General features: G+C 38.6%; 1 protein-coding gene across 1 annotated transcript in view; it reads right to left on the reverse strand.

Moving 5' to 3' along the window:
• The window catches only part of LOC140232982 (granule associated Rac and RHOG effector protein 1-like), a 43,127-nt gene that overhangs the window by 12,067 nt on the left and 5,051 nt on the right, over positions 1 to 26,009 (reverse strand). Inside the window, exons 2-4 of the mRNA XM_072313089.1 lie at positions 3,833 to 4,006; positions 2,883 to 3,017; positions 1,384 to 1,555 (exon numbers count right to left, since the gene is read on the reverse strand). Of these exons, the coding sequence (XP_072169190.1) occupies positions 1,384 to 1,555; positions 2,883 to 3,017; positions 3,833 to 4,006 (481 nt within the window). The remainder of the gene's footprint in view (positions 1 to 1,383; positions 1,556 to 2,882; positions 3,018 to 3,832; positions 4,007 to 26,009) is intronic.

The following is a 26,009-nucleotide window of genomic DNA, read 5'->3' on the forward strand; positions in this document are numbered from 1 at the left end:
AATATACATACAATTCTCGGTATCGCCAAAACCTGGGTGCTGCGCCTGCATTATGGGATAGCTCAAGGGACAAACGTGCACCAGTTTTGGCTGCATATGCAATCATGTCACGTTCCTCTTTATCCAGGTTTTTTTTGGGTTTTTTTTGTTTTTTTAGATTTTGTCGCTTTCCATCATGTGATCAGCACACTGAAGCCTTGCAGTAGTAAACCATGACTCTAGTGACCGCAAATCAATAAAATTTTGAAGTTCTCAACTCTTTTTATGCTTAATTCTAACTGAAGAAAAAAGCAGCAATGAAAGAAAAGCAGACGAGAATTGCACTGAATCACATGGAAACTGAGATGGGCACAAACCAACCAAAAGCGACAATGCTCCTGAGGAATCCCACAGTGCATCTGTGACAGGGCTCTGCAGCATGCACAGAAGTTTATTTTATTTACGCATTGCCAATACCGAGAATTGAAGCTGCTGCGCTGCCATTTCACCACACACACTCTATGAGGATATGCACACATTTTCCAGCAAACATTGTCAACAAGATCACATGATGTCCTGAGCTCCATACAAAGTGTATGGCTATGCGCTTGGTCAGATGGCGGCACGGTTGCTTCAAAGTGATTGGCCAATGATATATCCAGATACTATGGATCAGTGACTACAATAGATGAACACTTCTGTTCATTCGGGAAATGCTTGCACACATTGTGCATACATAACTGGGAGTCGGCTAAGTACTACAGAGACCAGTCTTGCTCTCAAGTTGTTGCCACATATTTCACTTTCTTTATGAGAAATTTCCATTCCCTTTCTATTTAGGTACAGTATCTGAAATTTTGGTGCATGACTAGTTCAGAAATACTCTCTTTTTCTTGTACTACAGGACTTGCCAAAAGAAATCTTCCTCATATCAGAATACTTGACTATTCATGCACGCATTACTTCGTAGAATATGAATGTCACTCATCGTATCATAAGGGTTTCAGACTTAACTTGAAAGTCACGATTAACTTGAATATTACAATGCTTTATAGCAGCTTAAAATGTAGTTTTCCACATCAATAATGAAGGTCATGTCACAGATGCATGAAACTGTAACAGTAAAACACTAAAGGAAACTTGTAAGGTACAGTGTATTTCTTTAAAAGATATTGAAAAGACCACAAACACAATGTAATAATACCTAGGGATGTCGTTGAACAATTCTGGGCATTCACTGAATATAATAAATCATATACAGTATGTTATGCTATTACTGTGAAATGCCATTGAAAGAAAGAGTTTACAAGAAATTTTGGTCAAGATTCAGCAGATAATCAAGCCAAGGACTCTCTCTTTTTTTTCTCTTTTTTTTCCGGCTGTTGACGACACTGAGATACTCACCCATGGCTATTGCAGCGAGCTGGCTACTTCTGTGTCTGCTGAGAAGATCCTCCATGTCGGTGGGTGTGCAGCAGGCACGGAGGAGCATGGAAAGGCATTGCGGGTGCAGGTGGAACCCGCCATGCAACAGGAAACCGGTCTGCGGCAAGATAGCGATCTCGTGTCGGTAGATCTGCGATGAAGTGACGGGGATATACATTGTTATGCCACTAAACTGATCTCAATCTCTAATCATAATTTTGTATCAAATCATAATCAATCCTAAATAAAGACTTTAGATAGAGAACCAAATTGTTTGCTTTGCACATCAAACTCCCAGACATCACCTGGCAAACAGGACTTTTTAATTTTTTTTTTCTAATTTTGTACATATCAAACCCTATACTTTCATTATGCTGCTAGACTGGTCCACATTTTTTTTTTTTTTTGGCTTATTTTGTGCATATTAAAATCATAATCAATCTTAAAAGAAGACTTTAGGTATAGAACTGGATTGTTTACTTTGCACATCAAACCCTCAGATATCACCCAGCAAACAGGACTTCTTAACTTGGCTCCAAACATAAAAATTGACCAATTGCACACTGTAAAGTGGATATTTTCGCGTGACTAATTTTTTCACGCATGGCCGGGTAGGAAGAGTTTCGCATGTTTTTAATTCCGCGGAATCAAGACATCATGCACAGGAACATATGGCAAGCAAAAATATCTGCGTGCTTTTATTTGCGCGCTAGTTTCTGGTTGCGCAAAATGCGTGAAAATTTCAACACCATGAAAATTTCCGCTTTTACAGTAAGTTGGTAACCAGCTAGTTCCTTCTCTTTGAACAAGTCAAGGTTAGCAGCATGTCTATTCCACCCTCAAACTGCCCCTACAAGCAACTGTTAATCTATCACTAATTTTCTCCAGCTCCCCTTCCTAGCCTTTAATGTAGCCATACTAATAACAGTGTGATAAAACTCACATGGACAAAATGTGGTTGCCAAAACTATTTATATTAATATCTTATCATTTTTATGCTAGTATCATATTGCAGGAAATGGGTGAAAGTTTTGAGAGTGCAAGATATGCAAAGCTAACATTTTCATTAAACATTTCCCTGATAATACAGTTTGATGTTGATATCAACATGTCTCCTATGTTATAAAAGATTTTTATTGTGTTTCACAATAAGAAAATGAATTGAATTGAAGTGAATTGAATTGAACTGGATTGAATTGAATTGCATTGCATTGCATTGCACTGAATTGAATTAAATTAAATTGATTTCAATTGAATTGAATTGCATTGATGAGTCTTTGGGCATCAACCCTGAAGGTTAAACCAGGGCTCCACACTAACTTTTTTTGTGTGTGTCCCGATGGGGCCACCAAAATCATCAATTTCAAATCTTTGGTGGCCCCGGGCCACCGGGCCACCGTTAGTGTCGAGCCCTGGTTAAACTCTCAGGGCCAAACCCCAAGGGCCCACTGGGCTCTCCATCCTTGCAGCACTCCTACCATTGACTGTGATTCCAGCTTCCCCAGAGCGTCCTTGGCCTGTGGGTCATCGGTGCCAGCCTTGCCCTTGAGGCCCTCAATCAGGCCTAGCTCCTGGGATGACAGTGGGTCACCTCTTCTCAGTGGTCTGGTCACCTGCAGTAACACATGAATTGATTTTTGTGAAAAAACGAGACAGTGGTTACAAGAGTATGCCAACTTTAACATCCTTAGTTAAAGAAAACCACGTACAGAAGAAAAATTTCGCTGCTGTGAAAACAGGGGTAAAAAAAAAAAAAAAACGAAACAAACATAATGCCTCAGGCACCGTTCAAGAGGCATAAAAAAGCAAAACTTTATCAAAATTTAGCAATCATTTGACAAATGCTACAAAACTCAAAAGCATTTAAATGTCAGAAGAAATTTGAGCAGGATGTACAAAGAGGCATCTAGAAGCAATAATGATGATGAGCTTTCACACAGTTTCATCTTTCAGAAACTGGCAGATATATGTTCTTATTATATGGCCTTGGGACAAAGTCTTTAACACTGACAGAATACTGCCACAAATCGGGACTTCCCGACAATTTCAAGAGTGGCTAAATTCGCGATTGTAGAGTACAGTACTCTACGGTGAAATGTATGAGTGAAAATCACATTCATGTTGGGATCAAAGTTGATATTTGTTTGTGTTTTTAAATTCGTGAATTGCACTCGACTTGCAAAATTCGCAAAAATAAAAACCTGGTGATATATTCAGCATATACATTGTACAGTATAAAAAAGAGGTAATAAAGTTGGAGCTGGAGGGCACGTGTACATTGTGATTCAGAGGCTCTTTTGGCTGCTCACTGTCTTCTATGCAAATGAGAATGTTAAGGAATATAGGGAAGACCCAACACAAGTGGTCAGCATCTCTTTGGGCAATTGTTGCTCCTTGGAGCTGAGAAAAAGTTTTTGATGATGCACACCTGCGCTGCCGACATCCACGACGAGCAGGCATCCCTGATCTCTGGCAGGCACTCGTCTCCGATGAACAGGTCCTCCAGCTCTTGGTACCTGCTCAGCGGGGCGTGGAGATCGGCCGCCGTCTGAAAGAAGTGGTACTGGGTCTGCAGCATTAGGAGGAAGCAGCGAGCCAGAACCTGCGCAGGGGGAATTGAGGAAGAGCATATTGATATATAAGGTCCATCACTTGGGAGAACACATTTCGGGAGTCACAGTATCTATGGAAACAGGATGTTGATTGCTATCATTTTCAATGATGATGATGATAATGACGACGATGATGAGGATGATGATGATGATGAGGGTGACATGATAACGTTCCAATACGTTTCTCTCACTGTCATTATTACCATAGTGGCAGCGGATTAGAATGTGGGAACAGATGGTTGGACAGAACTTCTTCAAACCACACCTACAAAGTTGTATCGTAAAGGAGGGTGTGCATGTTGTCAGAATAGTTGCACCTGTTACCAACCAGACTGATGCACAACCTGTACTTTTAGCAGGGTTCTATAAAAATCCGCTCGCCTGCTGGCATGGGGCAACTACAACTTATTGTCAGCCAAGTGATGTGAATGGGCATTTGCCTATTTAAAGATACAGGGCCCATTTGCAAATGCCCATCTTTGTACAAATGTAAGAGGGAGGAAAGTCCATTAATTACTAATTAATTCAGTGTGTGAAACCAGAAACATTCCTGGTATGAAACTTTTGTGACTTGCAGCCAACAGCCTTTTTCATGGAGTGAAACTTCAGCATACTGCTGGCTATTAAAATCAGACCATGGTGCTGACAGCAGTGTACTGACTTTGTGTAGACAATTACTGTTCTTTCGCGAATACTTGGTCCTTGCAAAATTTACGACAATTTCATGCTTTAGTAATTAAGAATTAGTAATGTCCTGTTTTACATAACTTCTAAGTCAAGCGAGTGGTGCCTTCAAGTCTCCTAGTGTTAATGATACTGACCACGTTTGATTCATATTAATTTTTTGTCATCGAACCTTTAGATTTTCTTCTGCCAACCAGTCGATGAAAGGAAAAAACATCTAACATCTTACATAACTTTAATAGCTTCTGCAGTGTATGTCTTTGTTTTTTTTTTTTTCTCTCTCTGTATTATCTGCTTCAGCACAATTTATATGTCAAAGAATACTGCCACCCTTTGTTAACCAGCTGGTTATCTACAAAGAGCTAGAATGTTTGTGTGTGTATGTGTGTATATATACTGCATGAGCCATTATTTTTGCGAGGGTTTAATTTTCACAAATTTTGCAAATCACTGTTGGACCGCAAATTTAACAACATGCGAAAATGTTGCCATGCGCTAGGGTAATAGTGCACTTGGTGTCAATTTGCAAAAACAGCATCTCGCGAAAATGTCTGTGACCTCTCCATTCGTGAAAATACATGTATCTGTACGTGAAATAATAGCTTTATACACTAACAGTATACAGGGCTCAACGTTATGGGTGGCCCGGTGGTCCAGGGCCACTATAAATTGGTGTCGGGCCACCAAATTTATCTTTTGGTGGCCCGAGTGGGTTACTACGATTTAAAATCAATTGTTACTTTTGCTTTTATTTCCGGCTGCTTCATATCTTTTCAGGCCACTTAAATTTCTGATTTAAAGATTTTATTGCCCCAAACAGGCCACCAGGCAGGAAGTTATTGTCGAGCCCTTATACAGACATATATGCAAACACACAAACAAATAGAGATATACATGTATATGGGGGGGGGGGGGGCGGGGGGAGAAAGCAACTTGTAAAGCTTCACACACTTGTCAAGTGGGTCTGATGATAATTACAGAACGATGACAACCCGAATCACATGAGGACGCATTTGAATGGGATGTCTCTCTGGTCCATTCTTGTTTGTGAAAGTTTTGCGACATAATTCTTAGAACCGAAACAAAAAGATTCAACACCCATTAAAATAGCATATATCCTCCTTTGGTATTTAAAGACATATCATTACCAATAGCAGACTCTCCTTTTATTACATTTCATTCATCAAGACACTGAAAATGAAACTTGGATATTCTGCAGATCCACAAGCAGACATCCTGTGATGCATACATTTGCACATGTGCATCCTACAAACAAGTCTGTCCTATTCTCTGCAAAGCAGTCGAGTGTACGGAAGATGATGCTCGCTGAAGCTGCAAGTGTTTTTCCGCATTGTGACCACACTGACTGTACATTGTAAATGTACAATGTAATTTTGATGTGTCTGACAAAGGCTGCAATAGCTTGCTTTAGTCACAAAAATTTCTGATAAAATTTTTTTCTTCTTACTTCAGCAGGCTTTCATACAGTCTGTATCAACTCAGACATGAATAATAATTCTTCTGAGCGATGCAGTCATTCACCTTGTCCATAAATTATGTTTGTCTCCCTCGCAAATCAGATATATCTCAGCATTCTTCTTTCTAAATCTGTTCATGCTCATAGTGTATAAGAATCCAAGATTTCCTTCGCCATATTTTCCACTCAAAACGTGGCAGACAATCACCTTTACAATCTTCGCCGAAATGCCACATTTTAGCATTTCTTTCTCGCGATGCATCCTGTAATCACTTCACAAGCTACGGTGAGGTTGCGCGGGGGATCACACCAACCCATTCATCAGCCTTCTCACACTGCAAATACTGGGTGACTCCTGAATATGATCATTCCCCGATTTAGACTTCACAGTTGATTGAACTCGGATTTTAACTTATGAATCATCATATGCCACTTGATATTAACAAGGTTACCTCGAGTACCGGGACACGAACAAATGATGCAGTACTTAAGCCAACAATGTTATCTGATGTCTATGTACATAAAGCAACACAATATCTTTCCGACATTTCTTTGTGAAGAAATGACTTGATGCCACTGCAATGTAAGAAAGAATTTTAAAAAATGTGTAAACTTAAAATATTTAGAGATAGTTGCAAAACTCAAGCTCAGATCCTTTTTTTTTTTTCATTATTTGACTTTTATGTTTTCAAAGCCATACTGTTTTATGCCAGTATGTTTCTCGCAACTCTTCATGTTATTATTACTTGGTTCCATCAGATGTAATTGGCTCCATGTGTTTCAACAGTCTTAATTGCAACTTCTGTATACAATCCAGTTTTAGCAAGGAGGTACTAGTACCTCCTTGGTTTTAGTAAAACATTCAGAAATATCTCGTGTTATAGATGGGGTTAAAACAACAAATGATTTTAGTTATTATCCACATGATACAGAAAATGTTGCATGATATGATCAATGCTTGAAATATAAAACTGCAAATCATTAACCTCACCATCCACTCTATTCTTCTGCCAAAAATATTAAAAAAAAGAGAAAAGGAATATGTACAGTACATCTTAGTTGTTTCAGGGTAAGAATGGATAAAACCTCAATGAACACACAAGAGTCGATTTGAAAAAAAGCATGCCTTCATAGAAGGCAATCTGCGAGTGCAATATGTATATATGCGTGGATGTAATACCCTGTACGGGAGTACGCGTACACGGCAGCATAATATGTGTGGCGGCATGAGGAGACTGTGCAATGTATGCATTCATATGACCATCAATTACTGCCATTCCCCCCACTACGCCAAGTCCAAATTGTGTCTCTGTGTACATGTACACCTGCAGTCTCCTTCGATTTGGAGTGCACTTCTCAGAAAACTCGCCGTGACAACTGTTTTTTTCTTCTTCCTTTTTTTCCCCCCTCCAATCGCCCACTCAGTTCGTCCGTCTGCATACATCTAAAGCTTTTTTTTTCTCTGTCAACACTCTGCCCCTTCTCTCTCTCTCTCTCCATCTCTTCCCTTTTCCCTTTGCCCTTTTCGCACCCTTTCTCTATCACTGCACCATATATAGACCATCTGTATCTGATGTGTGCAGAAATATCCCACATGATGCTGACTGAAGCAAATAAAACCATCACAAATTGTGTACAATCCATACCTAGGTTAATGGAAGCCTCATTATAATACTGGCCAACACACATGAACTGCAGACACTCAAAAACTGCACTAACAAGACATATAAAGCATCTGACCAGTATCAGGTTAAATATGGCAAAACTGGATACTGAGATAGATAAACATACCAACATAGAAAAAGGCATATAATAAAAGGGCATTAAGTCACATTAATGAAGAGAATGAAATAACATGGACATACAGCTCATTTACGAGGGAAAGAAAAAAGAAAGACTCAGATGAAAGGAAAATAGGTGACAGTCAAGACTTCCTACATATTGTATGCCAGCATCTTTGTTGACAAATAATATATTCTTCGTACAGCTGTACATGTAGTAGCACAGGAGCCCCTTTGTAATGCAGGGGGCACTGCTAACCTTTGAAGCACATAACAGATGAGGCATCATATACACTGTATTCCAAGAACTGATTCATGTAAATATTTCTTCAGAGAAAGAAATTCCCAGTAAGAAGAAAATGGGGGGGGGGGGGGCAGGAGGGAGACTAATCAAGGGGAATAACATTAGTCTTGGATCAAGTCACAATCACACAATACCACTGCCTGATGGCTACGTATACACAATAGTACCGTACAGCAAAATGTAGATCTTGTTTGATATGATCACATGAGCGAGGCACTTTTGCTTTCGGGCTGGAGCGCCACACGCACTCTCGGCAGGCAGCAGCGAGGGGGGAGGGGGGCAACTTCCTCCTACGGAACCCAGAACCTCATTTTCCCAGAATCGCGATTCCACGGAAAGACGGAGGGGCCGCTTGCAATCGGTGTGTGGATCTCCCTGGGCATGCCTCTGTGGCTCACGATGCCTGAAGAATACACGGTTGTCAGTGTGGTGGACACACACAGACATATGGGGGGTCTGCATCGTGGGAGTGCATCATGATACATGTACATGCAAACATATAACCTCTTCTGCCCCCACCTTTGAGGGATGATGAATTTGCAATTGCAGCAAGGACGACTGAATCTATCTTGCAGTGGTTACTGACATCACATGCTCTATCTCTGCTGTAGAGTTTGGGCAAGAGAGTGTGCCGTTTGAGCGGCTGGCCCACGACAAGAGAAAGATGAACGTTCAAACAATATCCTTATAAAAACGAACATATTGTATTCTCATGTCACTGGTAAACATCAGAGCACAACAAATGTTGTGTACAGTACTGTATGTATGCATGCTTGCCATGTCCACATCCAGATTATCAAGTAGGATCTACAGCTGTAGGTTGCCATATGGCAAAAATCCACAAACCCATTTTTCTTGTCAAGAATAAGCCAACTTTTGACAATCAATTACAGAGTGTCTCACAATTTGTTGTAGAAACCAATTGTACTATCTCCCCGTCATCATGACTGCGAAGATGCATAGAACAGCGATCAACTAATAAACATAATGTACTTTGTTGCACAAACTACATGTATTGCTTTCGTTAATGTCAGAATTATCTCATTTCTCAATACTGCTTCATCACTGGGTTTCTTATTAAACAGCAAAATCACAAATTTACCACAAGTCCAATCAAGAAGTCATGCAGGGCCAACTGGCAACAGTACATTTGTGTTGAAATCTGCAAAGGGTACATGCACATTTGTCTCACTAGCTACATGTAAGCATTACATGTACTAAGGAGTTGTCAATTCCTTGGCATTACTAAACCAGGAAACAAGTTCCAATGTTTACATTCTGTTCCTAGAAATTATCTGAAATTACTCTAACAATGACAGCCCCAATATCATCTGCATTTTCTTCATACATTTTGTGATTTAAAAAACAACAACAACATAAATGCTGTACATGCCCTGACAGACAGACTGTTGAAAACAAACCATCTGTACATCACATCTGATTGAAGCTCCTCCCCCCCCCCCCCCCACCATTCCGCATCACTCATGGTTCCCCTGTTCAGCTTTGAAGTACACGTACATATATGTACAATGTACCAGTAATGATTACGTTCAAACACAATTGACTGCCAACATGTTAAATCAAAGAGTAACTCTGCATATCTTCAACCCCTGCATATTAACAACAACTTCAACCAACAATTACTAACTATTCAATAACTTGTAATACCTTGGTTATTTTCCGACAAGACACAGTTGTACATCCACCGCGCAGTATTGGCAAAAGTTTGTTGACCTTGCATCTAAAATGCATCGGAACTATCCTCTTCCCTGCTCAGTGCTTATGTAGTTCATTCTGGGAAAAGGTGGGCATAACATCACCCCCCCCCCCTCCCCATTAATTTGTAGATGGGTTTTTCTCCTCCGCTTGGGGAGTATCCAGCTCCACAGGCAAGATCCTGAGTTACAGATTCGCCCCGAATAGTGAACTGCTACCTGGAGTGATGACCCCAAGAAATCTTGACCTCCATATTAGGACAGACAGTACTTGGTCAACCCAACTCATCCTCTCTCCATCTCACAGACTGACCGTTAGTTTGCGGGCAGTCGTGTTAAAGGGATAGTAAAGTATTGGTGGAGATGAGGATTGGGCTTTTAACTTTTTGCAAGATACCAAGAAACCACTTCTGTACAGAGCATATCATTCTATTAAGAGGAATGCAAAGTTTATTTGATGAAAATTGATTTTGGAATGGCTGAGACATCCAAAAACAAAGCAAAACAAAGCGATTGTAATAAAAGGTGGGTCCCATCTTTTACTAGGATTGCTCTGTTTTGGATATCTCAGCAATTTCAAAACAATTATTTCATGAAAATTTGTTTTCTCATGGAATTATGTGTTCATTTACATTTCATAAGAGGTTTCTCTTTTATCTCATGAAAAAAAAAAAAAAAGATGTTAGAAACCTGAAGTTAGTTCTCAACAAAAACTATACAAACCCTTTAAACTACAGCTCCATCCATTTAAGGTTGGAAAGTAAGAGGTAAGAGAAAACATTACAGAGTGGCTCTCCTATACTAAACTTGTGTCTAGCACTTTAAAGTCAAAGTTTACTTTACACCATGCATCAACAATCCAACATATTACATCACATATCCTATTACATTACAAATCAAATTTCTCGACATCATATGACTCAATGCAAGCCATCACGTTGCAAGAAAACACAAAGCAAAACCAAACAAGGAAAAAAGTTTATTAAAGCAATTTGATCCAGTATAATTAGCATATTCCTGCAATGAAAATACAATACAATGCACATTACTTGAGATCTGGGCAATAAATTTTATGAGATAATATGTGCATTTACACAAGATTCATTTCCAAATCCTTTCATGGAATCACAAGAAGACCCCAAAACAATCATGCTATTACAACAAACAAACAAACAAACACACACACACACACACACACACATACACACACACACACATGTACAAACAAATACTGCAAAACATACAGCCACAGCCATAGCGTAGAGTTTAGCCAAAGATGTGCATAAAGTTCACAATATAGCTGACCATCAGCTCGGAATTCACATTTAATAGAGGCAAATTAATGTCAGACAGGAGTAGGCTGTTACATGAACACCAGTTTCACACTCATCAAGGACTCATTTGTAAACATAAATGTAGGCCCCTAGCACTTCCAAACACATTCCTGTTACTTCATTTAATTTTCATTTAACCAGATAGTATGCGGGCAAACCTAGAATTACATTTCTCCAAGCGCGTTCGGCCAATTGTGGTTCGGAGGCATCTTCCGACCAGGTTTTCCTCGAGTTTTACTTGTTTGGCTTGCGAGTCAGTAGACTGGACAGCTTTGACTGCTGAAACATGATTGGAAAAGGTGGAATTGAGGCTGACTTTTCATGCACCTCTAATACAGTACTTGCATTACAATGTATGTAATATTGTGATATATACATGTATACCAGACATACTGTATGTGAACACACTTGCATTTAAATACATGTCTATCTGTTGAGAATTACAGCTTGTTGCTTTTGACGCCGTGGCAATGGAGTTTTGCACACAGCTGTTGTATGCAACGTTGTCGTTGTTTGCAATTGCAGTAGCCACTGGCAAAGGGGGCTCATTTCAGTGCCGGAATACTCTGTTAACTAAACATGTTTAGAAATTATGCACTTCAGAAAGGTGAGCACAAAAAAAAAGAAGTCCTTTTGTAAGTCTGAATCCCCACACTGATTACCCTTTTTAGCCTCCAGACTTTTGCTGGGTCCGTTCGAAGCCTGCATTTTTTTTTTTTTTCTTACCAGGTCCGTTCTTCGAATTGCGTGGGAGCTCCAGCACACCAGTTCCTCCTGAGAGAGATAGACGCTGGTGCACATGAGGATTTCGCCTCCACGTAACACCCAGAAAATTGAAATCAATTTCATCGCTGCTATCGGAATAGCTCGCTGCAAATTAGCCCGATATCATCTCCGAAGGCTGTAGCCATCTTTTTTCTTTCTTTTTTTCCAGATTATCCCTCCACTATCTCTCGATCTCCGTTAGATCTCTCATTATAGACTACATGTATACCCATGCATCTTATCCCTTATCAAGTTTGTTTTTCCCTCATGAGCTTTATCCCAGCAACTACAGTATACATGTACATACAATGTATACATGTAGCTACTCATTTGTGGCACTGATCCCTTTTCCGATCCACCTTTCGTGCCTCTGCACCACATCTTTCTAATAAGAAACCCTTTCAGCGAACTCTATCAAGATTGCCCTACATATACTGAAAAAAGTAAAGAAATTTAATATTCATATAAATAAGAAAAAAAAAACACCACACCTTCAAATCCCCTTTTCACAAGAGACAGCCACGCAGAACTCACCTGAATAGATCTAGGTAGCATAAAAGGCCGGCTTGCCATTTAACTTTGTGTGTGATGACTCATTATGCATACACATGACAATGGGGGTATCTGTTGGTGGTTTTTAGAGAAATTTGCACATCTCTTTTGAATTCACTGATATCGTCAGGCATCCCTATTGCAGCAACGCCGACAATAAAAAATAATTCTCGTGAAAAAAAAAAAGAAGAAAAAATCAATGACAATCGAAAGACGCCAGCACCCAGGTGTGCAATGCATGGTTTCTAATCAAATTTGACTGGTGCTGAAAGATGAAAAAGAGGCGTATGATGGGAAATCGCTTCAGGTATAGGATATTTTGACAAGTACATTGTGTAGTACGAGAAAAAGTACACTGGTATGGCTAAATCTGTCATGTGACCCTGTTATTTTTTGAACTCTCCAAATTTGTCCAAACAGAATGAAATTTTTCTTGCAAGTAGTAAAAACATCACACTCTCACTGATCAAGATTTAGATGTTGTAGTGGGGATACAACTTTGGTGCATATTCTACAAAAACACTGGACATTTAAAATCTATATCTATTTTACCTATTTTGTGACATAAAACAAGTAATAATGCTATGAACCTGAAATTCCTCTCTAGTATATGAGGAATAAAAAAAATCAAGTTTATGGATAGGATCATGAATCTATCATCCACCTGAAGCATTCACATGAAAATCACATCATATAGGAAATATAGTCATGCATTATGAATCTATTATTAATCTCAAGCATTCACATAAAAATTGCATCATGCATAGATAGGATCATGTATCTTATCATCCATCTCAAGCATTTACATGAAAATTGCATTGATCATGCATAATGTGTGAGTGTACATAAAAATGACCTTTTTAATGTTTGCTTGAGACTTTGCTTTGCTGAAATGAGCAACATACTGTAAGTAATGTACTACATCGTACATTGTATGTGCCAACCAAAATGCCTACAGGTAAATAACCCCAGCTATACATGGAATACATGAAAATGGAATATTTTTAGAGTATACATTGTGATTCTATACATTTTGTATGATTATCCTGTACAGATAATGACCAGCACAGCAAAAAGAACTTAAGGGAGAGAAGGGGGGGGGGGGTGGGGGTGGAAAAGAAGGAGGAATAGATAAGGGAAGGAGAGATAAAAAGGAGAGAGAGGGGGAGAGAGATGAGGTAGGGAGAGGGGAATGAAAAGCTCTGTAAGGACAGAAAGACCCAAAATAGGTCCACATCCTGATCAAAACCATTCCAATGCTGGAGCAAAAAGGTCATGGGAAAGGTCGCAAATTGACCTTTTGGTCAAGTTCAAACTGAATCAAGCTTGTCTGGCCTAATAATACAGTGTGTGTGTGTGTGTGAGCGAGCGTGTGCAGAGCTCTACACATCCACTGGCATACAAGACTGGCCACCATGTAACAGCACTAGCTGGTTGGGCGAGAATGCATAAAATTCTACACATACTCTCTTTTTTCATATCATTTTTGAAACTGAGAGTTTCAAAGTGTTTTTCCTCCTCTTTCCATAATTGTCACATGTCTTCCGTATGTAGACCGGCACATAATTTACAACCAATTTCATTTCTTGAATTAACTTTTTAAACAAAATGAAGAAATATCAAGAATTGGCAAAAATCACATTAGGTAAATTAGAGTTGCAATAACTTTGAGATGATGGCATATAGACGGTATGGTCCACTGATTGGCTACCGGGGTACTTACATGTACCTTGAAATGACAGGAAAGAAGGGAAAAGATGTATAATTCAAAGGCTCCACAAAAATGCAACTACACTAAATGTAATCAAGCAACCAAGGGCTTAGAGCATAATCAGTTGTTTCATCATATCAGTTGTTTTATCACCGGTGCAGTTATAAATCCTGTGTGAGCTCATGTGACATTAAAATGGACTGTGGATGCATTGTTTTCAGAGTTTAGCCAATAATTACTGCACCAGCATTTCACAAATGGTATGGAAAAGGCATTGTATTAAAGGAGAATATATATGTGAGTTGAGGGAATGCAGCAATATTAGTAGAACACATCAGCAAAGTTTGAGGAAAATTGGACAAACTGTTCAAAAGTTATGGATTTGAAAGTTTTGGTGCAGCCATTGACGGATGAGAATACTATTACATTTTTTTTTTTTTTTTTTACAGTCATGTACAGACAAAGATTACTTTTCTAGCATAATGAAAGAACACTTGACTAGACTCTTTATAAAAACAGGGGGAAGAATATTACATTTCATACATTGTATGTCAGTAACAAGTCCAGGGAATTTGTGCTTTCCATTAAAAAAAAACAAAACAAAAAAAAAACAAAAAAAAAAACTAGACTTGGAATTTGTCAACACTGACAAATTAGGTGATCCGATCTATTCGAAAATCAATGATTTGAGTCCTGATCCCAATAGGCATGACCATACAGGTTTCATCTGTGTTTAGGGGCATTGGCCGTGTGATGTTTGGATTCTCATTTAGAAAAGGGAGTCAGACCTGCCATCTTTGGTACCGAATTCCGTATACACTAACGAAGATACAGAATGAAGTATGTTTGACCTTTATTGCAAAGAAAGTTGCAGAAAGAAAGAAATATCTCAGTACATCGAAGATAAGTTTTAATTTCAACCAAGTTTTTCGACGTGATTTTGATGTTGTATGAAAAAATGGAGGGCACACTAACGATAGCCCAAAGTCTCAGCTACAACATATTAAAATCTGGGAGAAATTCACCGAAGTATAAGTGAGCTAGTGCTCGAAAAAGATAGTCATGTCAATTTTCATTTCCAGAAAAACTGCACTCCCATAGAGATAACATGTAAACTGGTAAAAAATTTACTTTTTTTTTATTTTATTAAGAAATTTGATATCTTTTAATCATTTTTTCAGCATCGCCAACCCATGAAATGACATGTACAACTCATCAGCTTTGAGAATATGTAAAGAAAATGGGGGGTCACCGTCCATCCTGACGAGTAAAATCGGATTTAAAATTGGCGGTTTTTGGCATAGTTGCACTGTATATCGCCATTGACGTGCGCACAGAATTTCAACTTTTGACGGGCCCATATGACGTCATATTGAGTCGGATCGACTTGAAACTTGCCATAAATTTTCCTTCGACATTTCACACATATCAGTCCAATTTTTTCAATTTTTCAAAAAATGCTCCACATGGTCTGAAACGTGTGCAAAAATATTTTGAGCTCGATTGGAGCATGTAAATATTTCAACACGCGCATACGCGCACGTTTTAAGAGTAGAGATAAATTTTGAGAATATGTGTAGAATCAGCTTGACTTGAAATATATGTGATGTAAATTTCATTGAAAAATTCCATTCCATTAATGAGATATGAATGAAAATGTGTTTTCATATAATGACGTCATAGTGACTCATGGTCGACTAATCACAATGATTTTACTAGATCTGTCGTCTTTGGGACACAATACATATATGGTATAATTTTGAAATTGATAGGCAGAGGACTTTCAGAGTTTACCTCTGCACAACTTTTGAGGAGAAAGAAGAAAGAATCAGTACAGATACAGAAGGTGATCCGAGAGGATACTCGGATCACCTAAAAACATGTGGAACTCTCTTGGTATTCTTTTTTAAAATCATTGTATCTGTATGTGATGTCACTAGAAAGTGTAGTAGTCTTCTCATCTAATCCAGCAATGGCTGCACCAATACTTTTGACATCACCTTTAGATAGATTGTCTGATTTTCTTCAAAATTCATTGTTGCATTCACTCAATTAACCTGTATATTAGTGTTTCACTCTCCCTTAATCTTCTGATTTCACAATGACACAACCAAGGGCAGGGACACAATGAGTTGTTTCATCACAGGTGCAGATATCATCCTGTGCGAGCTCTTCTGACAACAATACAATGCACTGGTGATGCATTGTTTTCAGATTTCCTAAAGCCAATAAATGTAGAGCACTTCCTTAATGATACACTTACAGGAAAGGTGTTATTTGCTATATTTTGCTGTATTTGTATGATTTCCATTAAAATAACAAATGTATGAAATGAATTTCCATTTTGTTACTATAAGCAAGAGAGGGAGAGAAAGAAAAAAGTGAATGAAATTGAAAGAGAAGGGAAGAATATCACTTTCTCAACTATTTTAGGTGAAGACAAAGTCTGAAAGTGAGGCTATCAGCTAAGTTGTATTTCACATGTTGACACTTGTACAATGGACAAAAAGGGGAAGTCGGTTTTAACTTCGCAAAGTGCAAACTGGCAAGGTCACGTGTGATGTTTACCACAAGAATACCGATATTCCGAGCTTGTATTGGGGGCTGTCACTGCCTCTGGAGAAATGTTGACTATCCTTGACCAGTAGACGCTGGCAAGTTACATTTCTAATCCAACAAACATGATGCAAAATTAATAGGGTTTGTAGCAGTGACCTACAGGATTGTTATGCTACACATTCTGCAAATAAAAATAGGTAGCACTGGAGCACAGGGATAGACTGCTTTTTATTTTCTTTTTTTTCAGACATCATCATCTATGTTTGGACAGACAAAACAACAATGTGTTTTTCTAGGGACATCACTCAAGCATTGCAGTCGAGAAATAGTTTGGTGGGCGGAGAAGGCAGAAGAGTTAAATGTTCAGTTGAAGTCATATAGACACTTATGAAGGTAAAGACACAAGACATTTCAAGGTTGACCATTCACCTTGCCACACCACATTAAAGGGATCGTATAGTTTTGGTTGAGACATAACTTCAAGTTTCTAACATCTTTTCTTTTTTGTGAGATAATGATAAATCTCTTATGTTATATGAAAGAGCTTGTAACTCCAATGAGGGATTCAACGTTTATTTGATGAAAATTAGTTTTGAAACGGCTGAGATATCCAAAACAGAGCAATCCTAATAAAAAGGTGGGACTCACCTTTTATTAGCATTGCTTTGTTTTGCTTTGTTTCTGGATGTCTTAGCCATTCCAAAACCAGTTTTCATCATATAAACTTCGAATTCCTCTTAGAAAGGTATGCTCTGTATTATTTCATTAGTGGTTTCTTGGTAACTCATAGAGAGTTTAAAGCTCAATCCTCATCTCCACCAATACTATACCAGCCCTTTAAACTTGATTGGACATGCTGTGTAAAGTTGTGGCAAATTTATGTCCAAAGGTGGATCACTTCCGTCCTTAAATACAGAAGAATTCCCCGGATTTGGGTCGAGAAGCAGCAAGAAGTTCTGAGGAGTACAACTGAAGTAGTCTCTCCTGTGAACCCACAGTAGTCTGGTGTAAAACAAAATCTATGGACATCAAAATGGACCATCCTTACCCCCCCCCCTTCCCCACCCCATACACTATTTTGAAAATTTTTGAAAAGGAGAATCTACTCCAGAAATAATGTGTGTATACTAATTACTATACACACATTATTTCTAAGGTTGTGTTTTGTCTGGTGCTTTTATCTTGTCTTAACAGGTATTCTCACAGTCGGACATTGCAGTATAAAAGCGACAGCTAGAGTGAAAACAAACCCATGATCGGCATATTTTTTTTTTTTTGAAATCATCTACTTTTTTTTCCATAATTGCCCATGAAACTATCAGATATGGTACACGTTGACCTTTCAGACAGCCACAAGAAATGTTATTGATAAATTACATAAAAAAGGTACATTGAGGAATCTGAACGCCGACTTTTTTTATAGCTTTGTCTGTACCACCACAAAGGTTCATACACTGAATGCTTGTGCATGCAAAGCTTTCATATCGGATTCACACTGCAGCTACAAACATGTACTGTAAAGGCGAGCTGTTTGTTTTCTCTTCAGCTACAAAATACCAGAAGTGAGAAGTGAGAATCATGAGAATTGAAGTCCTCATGGATCACAGCTTATGAAATGACCAAGTACTGGATTTCAGGTGTGAGTTTCTTCAATTTGTCTCCCTCTACAAACTGAATTTCTTAAGATCGCAAGTTGGGGAAAAAAGAACCAGTGGGACTCGAACCTGTCATTTACTGCTTTCCGGGCAGCAACACTACCACCAGGCTGTCCCTGGTTGCCGCAGTGACACGATGAACGTGGAACGAATACCCAAGCTCCGAAATTCCAACATGTTAAGCAGTCCAAGGCGGACAAAGCATACATGTATTTAATGAAAGAAAGATATTTGTTAATTTGAGAAGTTTGTTAATTTACAGATCAGCAGTTGCAACCTTAACAAATTTAATTTGTAGAGGGAGACAAAACTCACACCTGAACCTTCACCCCTCTGGATGATATACCTTTTTTTCATTAAACTTGATTTCAATTTGATACTGCAACTCATGTACGTTGCAATGATGATGCTAAAACTTGATCTAGAACAAAATATGCTCCTGTTTAATACCAAATGGCTTGCAGCTACTGTAGCTCCGTGGACTGAGCTTTCTACACAATCTGTCATATTCTTCTTCTTTTTTTCAATTCAATATTTAAGTATTCTCATGATGGTCAGATCTCATTCCTTGTTCCTTTGTTCTCAAGTAGGATATTCCTAGATACACAATACCGGTACCTTCAACTCCATAGTCATCATTCCCCCCCCCCCCCCCAACCTGTAAGGTAAAAGATGCATGACATACATTGTACATTCCCCAGAAAATTGCCTGGAACACCACCAGGGTGGATGTGGGGGAAAAAAAAAGGAGAAAAAGAAAAAAGAGGAAGAAGACTCAGACGCAAATCCTTGTAAATCAGCAACTGGCGAGGGATAAAAGGCAGAATGCTAATTTCTTTGGGTATTAGTGCCTCGAATGGCTTGGTACTGCGCCACCTCCATTGCATGATACGTTTGAAAATTGGATTTTAATAAAAGGCACGCGTTGGATTACAGGCAGGCACGTGAATAAAACCCACTTCTGTAATATGCAGTGCAGTACATTATATCATGCATTCTGGCAGTTTTCAAGTTACAGGTTTCTGTCCAGCAATTCCAAGTCTCATCATATATCATCAGTAACAAAAGAAAACAATAACAAAAATGGTTGCTGTGAATAAGAGCACTGATACTCACGTAGAAGCTCAGTTAAAATCTGAGCAATGATAAAGCTTGATCATAAATAGTACAATACCAAATATGGTGAGATTTGCTTGGTACACATTGTACCTTTACTTGCCTTTTACATTTCAATGGGGACAGCAATGAAATGTGCACATGTTTAATGTGTATACACGGTATGTATATAAATCATACAGTATTAAAACATAATGTACCTGTATCTTTAGCAAATAGTGCATATGGGCGTAGGTATATGTGTATGTATGCTTCAGTAGCTCATCTATAAGATTTGTTTGTCTGGTCGTTGTTGATGTTGTTGTTGTTGTTGTTGTTGTTGTTGTTGTTTTTTCTTTTTTTTTGGGGGGGGGGGGGACATCTAACGCATGCTACAGCCTTCCATGTTGCAGAATCCTGTTAAACTTGTAATTTTTACCCACTGTCAATTAAGATTTGATGGACTTAAGTTTTTCATTTTACTGCCAACTCGCTGCTAGCCGTAGAGTCAATTCCTACAGACGAAATCTAGTGTGCAACATTTGCATATATTTCTACTTGACACTGAGGCCTGTTCCACACTTCACAAATTGTGTGAAAGCTTCAACATTAAATGGCAAACTACAGACTATAAAATGCTAACCCTAATAAATATTGGTAACTTGTCTCGGTTGTTACTGCAATACATGAGCCCAATACTTGGCCCTTCCTTGTGAAAGCCGGGATACTTTAATACACGTGTACGTATGTACAGTACATTGTATGTATTTAAAGCAAATATCTGAACTTGCCATTAGATCTTCTGATACCGGATTCTACACTGTAACTTCTGTTTGCCTAACCCATTACGTATCAGGGACTTTGGACAGTGTGTACAATTCTACAGGCCTTTCTGAGCCAATCGGCACTCAGAGCATACAAAGGCTTAAACTTAGAGAAACTTCAGAGTACAATATTGTATGACCTGGACTTCTGACCCCTTGACCTTTCCACAAGCTGCTACAAATTCAGTTTGTGATTGTTCTGGAATACTACACAGTACATGGACAATAGTACATCTGAGCACATTTGTAGTGTTGACTGATGAAACTTCAGCACAGGCAGTTACTGGGATACTGCACACACAAAAAAGACACTGCAGAATTTGACCATGATCTTTGGCAGCTGGCCGATAAAATTTTGACTCTTACACATAAAAATTCTGTAAATGCAAAGTTCTCTATGAAGAAACATCGGAATCAACAGCTTTTGGCTGTTGTTGGTGTTGTGGGTCACATCCTTCAATAGCTCCTTGGTGGACCACAGTCCCCATTCTACAGTGTACTGTGGTGCATTACTTGCCATTCCCTCTTCCAAGACTTTTTTTTTTTTAAAAACCAATTTTTCAGTTTGGTTAAAATTCAGCAATCTTTTTTTAAATGTGGCCATGCATGAAACAGTTACCTAACTGCCACATGCTGACATCTACCTACAGCAATTACAATGTATATCATCCCACTCGAACAAAGGCTAAAGTCTAACATACAGAATTACATGATTGGCAACCTACATTACATGTGTAATATTTTTCACTCAATATTCATCAGTGGGATTCATACCGACGTAAATTAGCGAGATGTAAATCTAAAGATTTGCATCACAATCTACATCTCATGATTTCTGCCAGTGTAGAAACAAAAATCTCATTACATAGCACAATCAGCACTGCAATCCAAATTCAAAGAAATCTAGCGATTATTTAGAAATATCAAGATGATTCGCACTGTGGTGCGTGTGTGAACACTGGAACAAAAATTTTAAGATTTTTTTTTTTTTTTTTTTTTTAAATCCAGTCATTCAAAATATGCATTTAAATTGAACAACGCATACAAACAAAGGCAAGGGTCACCATTTTGGGAGATTTCAGGCATGTGCCGATTGGTTGACGAACCATCGCGATCGGTAATTAGCAGGATATTTCTGTCCGTCTGAACGAGCACAAAAATCTTGGTGTTAAGATTACCCTCGTTATCCTGCTATTTTGTCTGTGTGAAAGCAACTATTGGCTCTTGTTCAAAGTGCTTTATTGTTTGTTTAAAGGGACTGTACAGTACTGGTTGAGATGGGGGATTCATGTTTTGAACATTCCTAAGTGAGATAATGAGAAACCTCTTATGAAATATGAAAGAGCATGTAATTTTAAGGATTCAACATTTATTTAATGAAAATTGGTTTTCAAATAGCCGAGATATCCCAAAAAGTATTTAACAAAAGGCGACAGGCCATGCCTTTTATTAGGATCTCTTTGCTTCACCTTGTTTTTGGATATCTCTGCCATTTTAAAACCGATTTTCATAAAATAAACTTTTGATACCCCTTAGAATTGCATGCTCTTTGACATCTCATAGAGTGGTTTCCGAATATCTCACAAAACGTTAAATGCTAAATCCTCACCTCAATTAGAACTGTACACACCCTTTAATTTGCAAAATACATTGTACCATTTTGATTCCCTATGATAATGTTTATTTCCTCACATGCAATGAGCTTTTATGTGTGGTAACCATGCATATTACATACTGAATAGACCAATATGGGCGAGGAAGTTGGAGAAGTGCAAACTGCACTTTGTACGATACACACACACAGCATGAGAGGTAACCTAGACATACACTCGTAAAGTGTATTACATTTGTAGGTGATGAATGTAAATTTGCTTCATCATTTTACGAGCACATATTACATTCAAGTGGAATGACAACTTCCTGTTCAACACACAAGTGTCACATTAGTGTCGATAAGTAATCTGACATTTGCCCTCATGTGTGCCCTGTCTCTGACAAACCTTTTTTTTTTGTATTGCACAATAATATCCCCTTTGCATCTGCTTATTCAGTTGCGTGAAGGTCAGATAGATGACTAAGCATGCTGTCCAGATTTTCCAATGTATCAGGGAATCGCTAGATGTCCAGAATAATTTTTGGCAATTGGCTCATATGACCACAAATGCACATCTCACAAACATGCCGAATCTGCAGATGGACATGCTGCAGAAATATGAAAACATCCATGACCGTTTGACCTTTTGTACTCCTCCCACACCCCTGTTCCCCCCACGCAACACTGTAAATTGGATTAAAGAAGAAGATATCGGATGGGAGACCTTATCTTTGGACGCAGCCGCACAGGTTCATCAAACAGCTCACCGGTGACAAGTTTGTGAGTGGTGTATGTCCAGCACCCATGGCTGCGCATCGGTCGTGACTCATGGTCAACATTACCCAGTCATCTTTCACTCAAATACATGTCTATCTTTTATCAAAATCATAAATGGTATCTTTATTGTGTCTATTAGTCTCATATTCATCTACAGGTCAAGTGAATTCTTAATGGGAAGAGCATTACAGCCTTGTCTTTGTTTTTTTGTCAACACTCATTGTTATGACTGGAATAGGAAACAGATACTCGGCAGATCAGCGACTTGAGTTCAAAGGTTGTGCAATATCAAACAATAATTCACAAGTCATTACTCAGTACTTCCTCAATCAAACTGGCTAGAATGATTGATTCTCATGCACTTTACACTGTATATGGCATTGTCTGTTTTAGTGTAAATTCAAACCAGAGGTGATTTGTAGTCTATGAATGACTCATCAGAAAGAGGCTTGAATATCTTTTTCACATGAAGAGAAACATTATACAGGTACATATGGCTGTAATATAATATAGGGTTGTGAAATTGTAGAAAAATAAGGGCAACTTCAAAAGCACTTGTGTTTAACTTGGAGGAAATCAAGTGTAATAAAGCTTTGCATAAAACCAAGGATCCTGGTTTTTGATGAAGCAAAAAGTATCATTTTTCAATCATCCAGCATTCTCTACATAAATGATCTATTTGCCAACTTTGATTGCCCTGGGCCCCGTTGCTAGAAACTTTGCGTTTAAACGCAACTTGCAACTGATTGTCACTGGCCAATCAAAATCATTGTTGCATGCATGTCTTCTTAATAGGGCAGACCCTGAGCCAATCAGAATGGTCAGTGACAATCAGTTGCAAGTTGCGTTTAAACGCAAAGTTTCTAGCAACGGGGCCCTGGCATGGTTCTGCATTGCATTTAGTTACCCCACGGTTAAAGTGGCAAATTTTTGCTGTGTAGACATTTATCGCACATTTTGCGCAACATGAAATTAGCACAAAAACGCAAAAATTTTTTGCTCATTGTTTTGCTTTCAAATTTGGTAACTTGTAGTTTTATTCATGTTCACTAGTCCCATAGTGCATAATGCGGACCAGTTACCTTTTAAATGTATGACAGTAGTATGTGTTGCCAAAGCCCTCAACAGCCACGACAGTGGTGAGCTTTTTGAAGTACTCACTCCATTACCTACATGTGACAGTCGGCGGAGTTCATCTCATTCCGCTGAGCGCCCAAAAATGAGTTGTGAGAAAAATTTCCACTTTTACGGTATGGAGCCTACTTGCCTCAAGGGCTATAGAAAGTGAAAGAAGACAATAGAGAATCCTAACCATGTACAATAGTATATCACAAGCACACAGAATTCAGGCTGTAACAGTTGACGAGTACTGGTAATTATTCATTTCTGCCACATCTACTTTTTAGCCTCTGACAATCGCATCAAATCATGGCACTATACTGTAGGGATGTGCATGCGATATATTTAATACAACCTGTACAGGCTGCATATGAAATGGACACTATATAGACAAATTGAGGAAATAGAAGTACAGTTTAACTTCTCGTATCCGGACAAGTTGGGACCGGGGCTCATCCGGATAAGGGATTTGGCCGGATACGGGAGACTCAATGCTTTATACATGTACATATACATACACATGTACTGATGTAGCCCATTGTAGTACCACATGCAGTAATGTGTATACTGCAACCTTTTCATTGTTACATTTGGGAATGTTTGGGGATGTTGAAATGTCTGGAGGTAAGCAATTTGGAAGGAAATTTGATGTAATGTATGTTAATCATGTTGGAAGTAATATGTAATTCATGTGTGTTTGGGTAGGAGTTGTCAAGGAGTTGGGAATCCCCCTTTCCTCCCGTAATTATTAAAAAAAAAATCACGGCGAGATTGCGTCCGTATAATAGAGAGATCCGGATAAAGGGAGGCCGGATAAGAGAGGTTCAACTGTACACAGGTGGGGCTATCTTTACCTGAATACGATCATGATTATATTAAAGGCATTATTTACCATTTGCAGATGAAACAAAAACCCAGTTTTAGAGCTTCAAAATGGTTCTAAAATGTGAGTTAGGGATGGAAACAACCAATGTAAAAATGTTAATCAGTATAATCAATGTTAAGTATTGTTATACTTTTTTTTTTTAAATCACTGCTCCCAATGGTAAACAGTACCTTTAACGACCTAAAGGTGATGCCACACCTCTAAGAAACAGGCTGCTTACACACATGTATGATTTTATGAATATGAAACATCCAAAAGGCAGAAGACATTTTACATGGGAAATAATTGTATGCTCTATAAACTTTATTGGTATTAAGACAAGGAAAAAGACTGCAAGATACATTTGTAGTTTCTGGCATTCGGAAGGAATACATTATTTTGCAAACATCTCATATTTTACTGAGAGTACAATGTATTATGCACTGTACCTATGTATTATTGCCAATTTGTTTTTTAAAACAGCTTTTGGAAGTTGCATCTATAGTCAGTAAAAAAAAAAAAAAATGCAGACATGGTCAGGAAGATATTTTTGCAAGCGTCCAAATCTAGCAGTGATCTAAATCAAATGAGAAGGTTATCTCTTGAAAGGCACATTCACATCTGATGAAGATAACACTCTAAGTTTTTATAAACAGCAGCAAGATTTTAGCCTTGAGCACCCAAAAAGGGCCTGCGCAATAGGCCTGTCCTCACAGCCATCAATAGTCATGACGATTTGCAATTTGAATCGCCACAACTGTTTGTGTGTGTGTGTGTGTGTGTGTGTGTGTGTGTGTGTGTGTAGGGATATATAGTAATAACAATGACTATTACCGGGTAGTAAGATTCAAACCGCGATCAGCAAACCACTTACAGTGTGACAATTCCAAAATGTTCATGATTTTTTTTCTGAATAGTTGCAATTACATGCAGAGTGGAATGTGGAAGAGCAAAGCACAAAACTGTTAAAACTGTTTACAGTGCATGTTGGACACTTTGGGACAGTCAGGTTGAACTCCTGAGATCCAAGCATGCACCATTTGGCCTGCTCAAACTGGCGCGATTTGGGTAACAGTAACTTTTGTCTGTGTACCTATGAACAGGAGCGGATAGAAAAGCGTGATTTGAATTGTACTCATTCAGCCTGTGTTAATGCCAATAAGCCTCATGGCAACTTCTGCT

Source organism: Diadema setosum, chromosome 9 (genome assembly GCF_964275005.1).
Source record: "Diadema setosum chromosome 9, eeDiaSeto1, whole genome shotgun sequence".
NCBI classification, from domain to species: domain Eukaryota; kingdom Metazoa; phylum Echinodermata; class Echinoidea; order Diadematoida; family Diadematidae; genus Diadema; species Diadema setosum.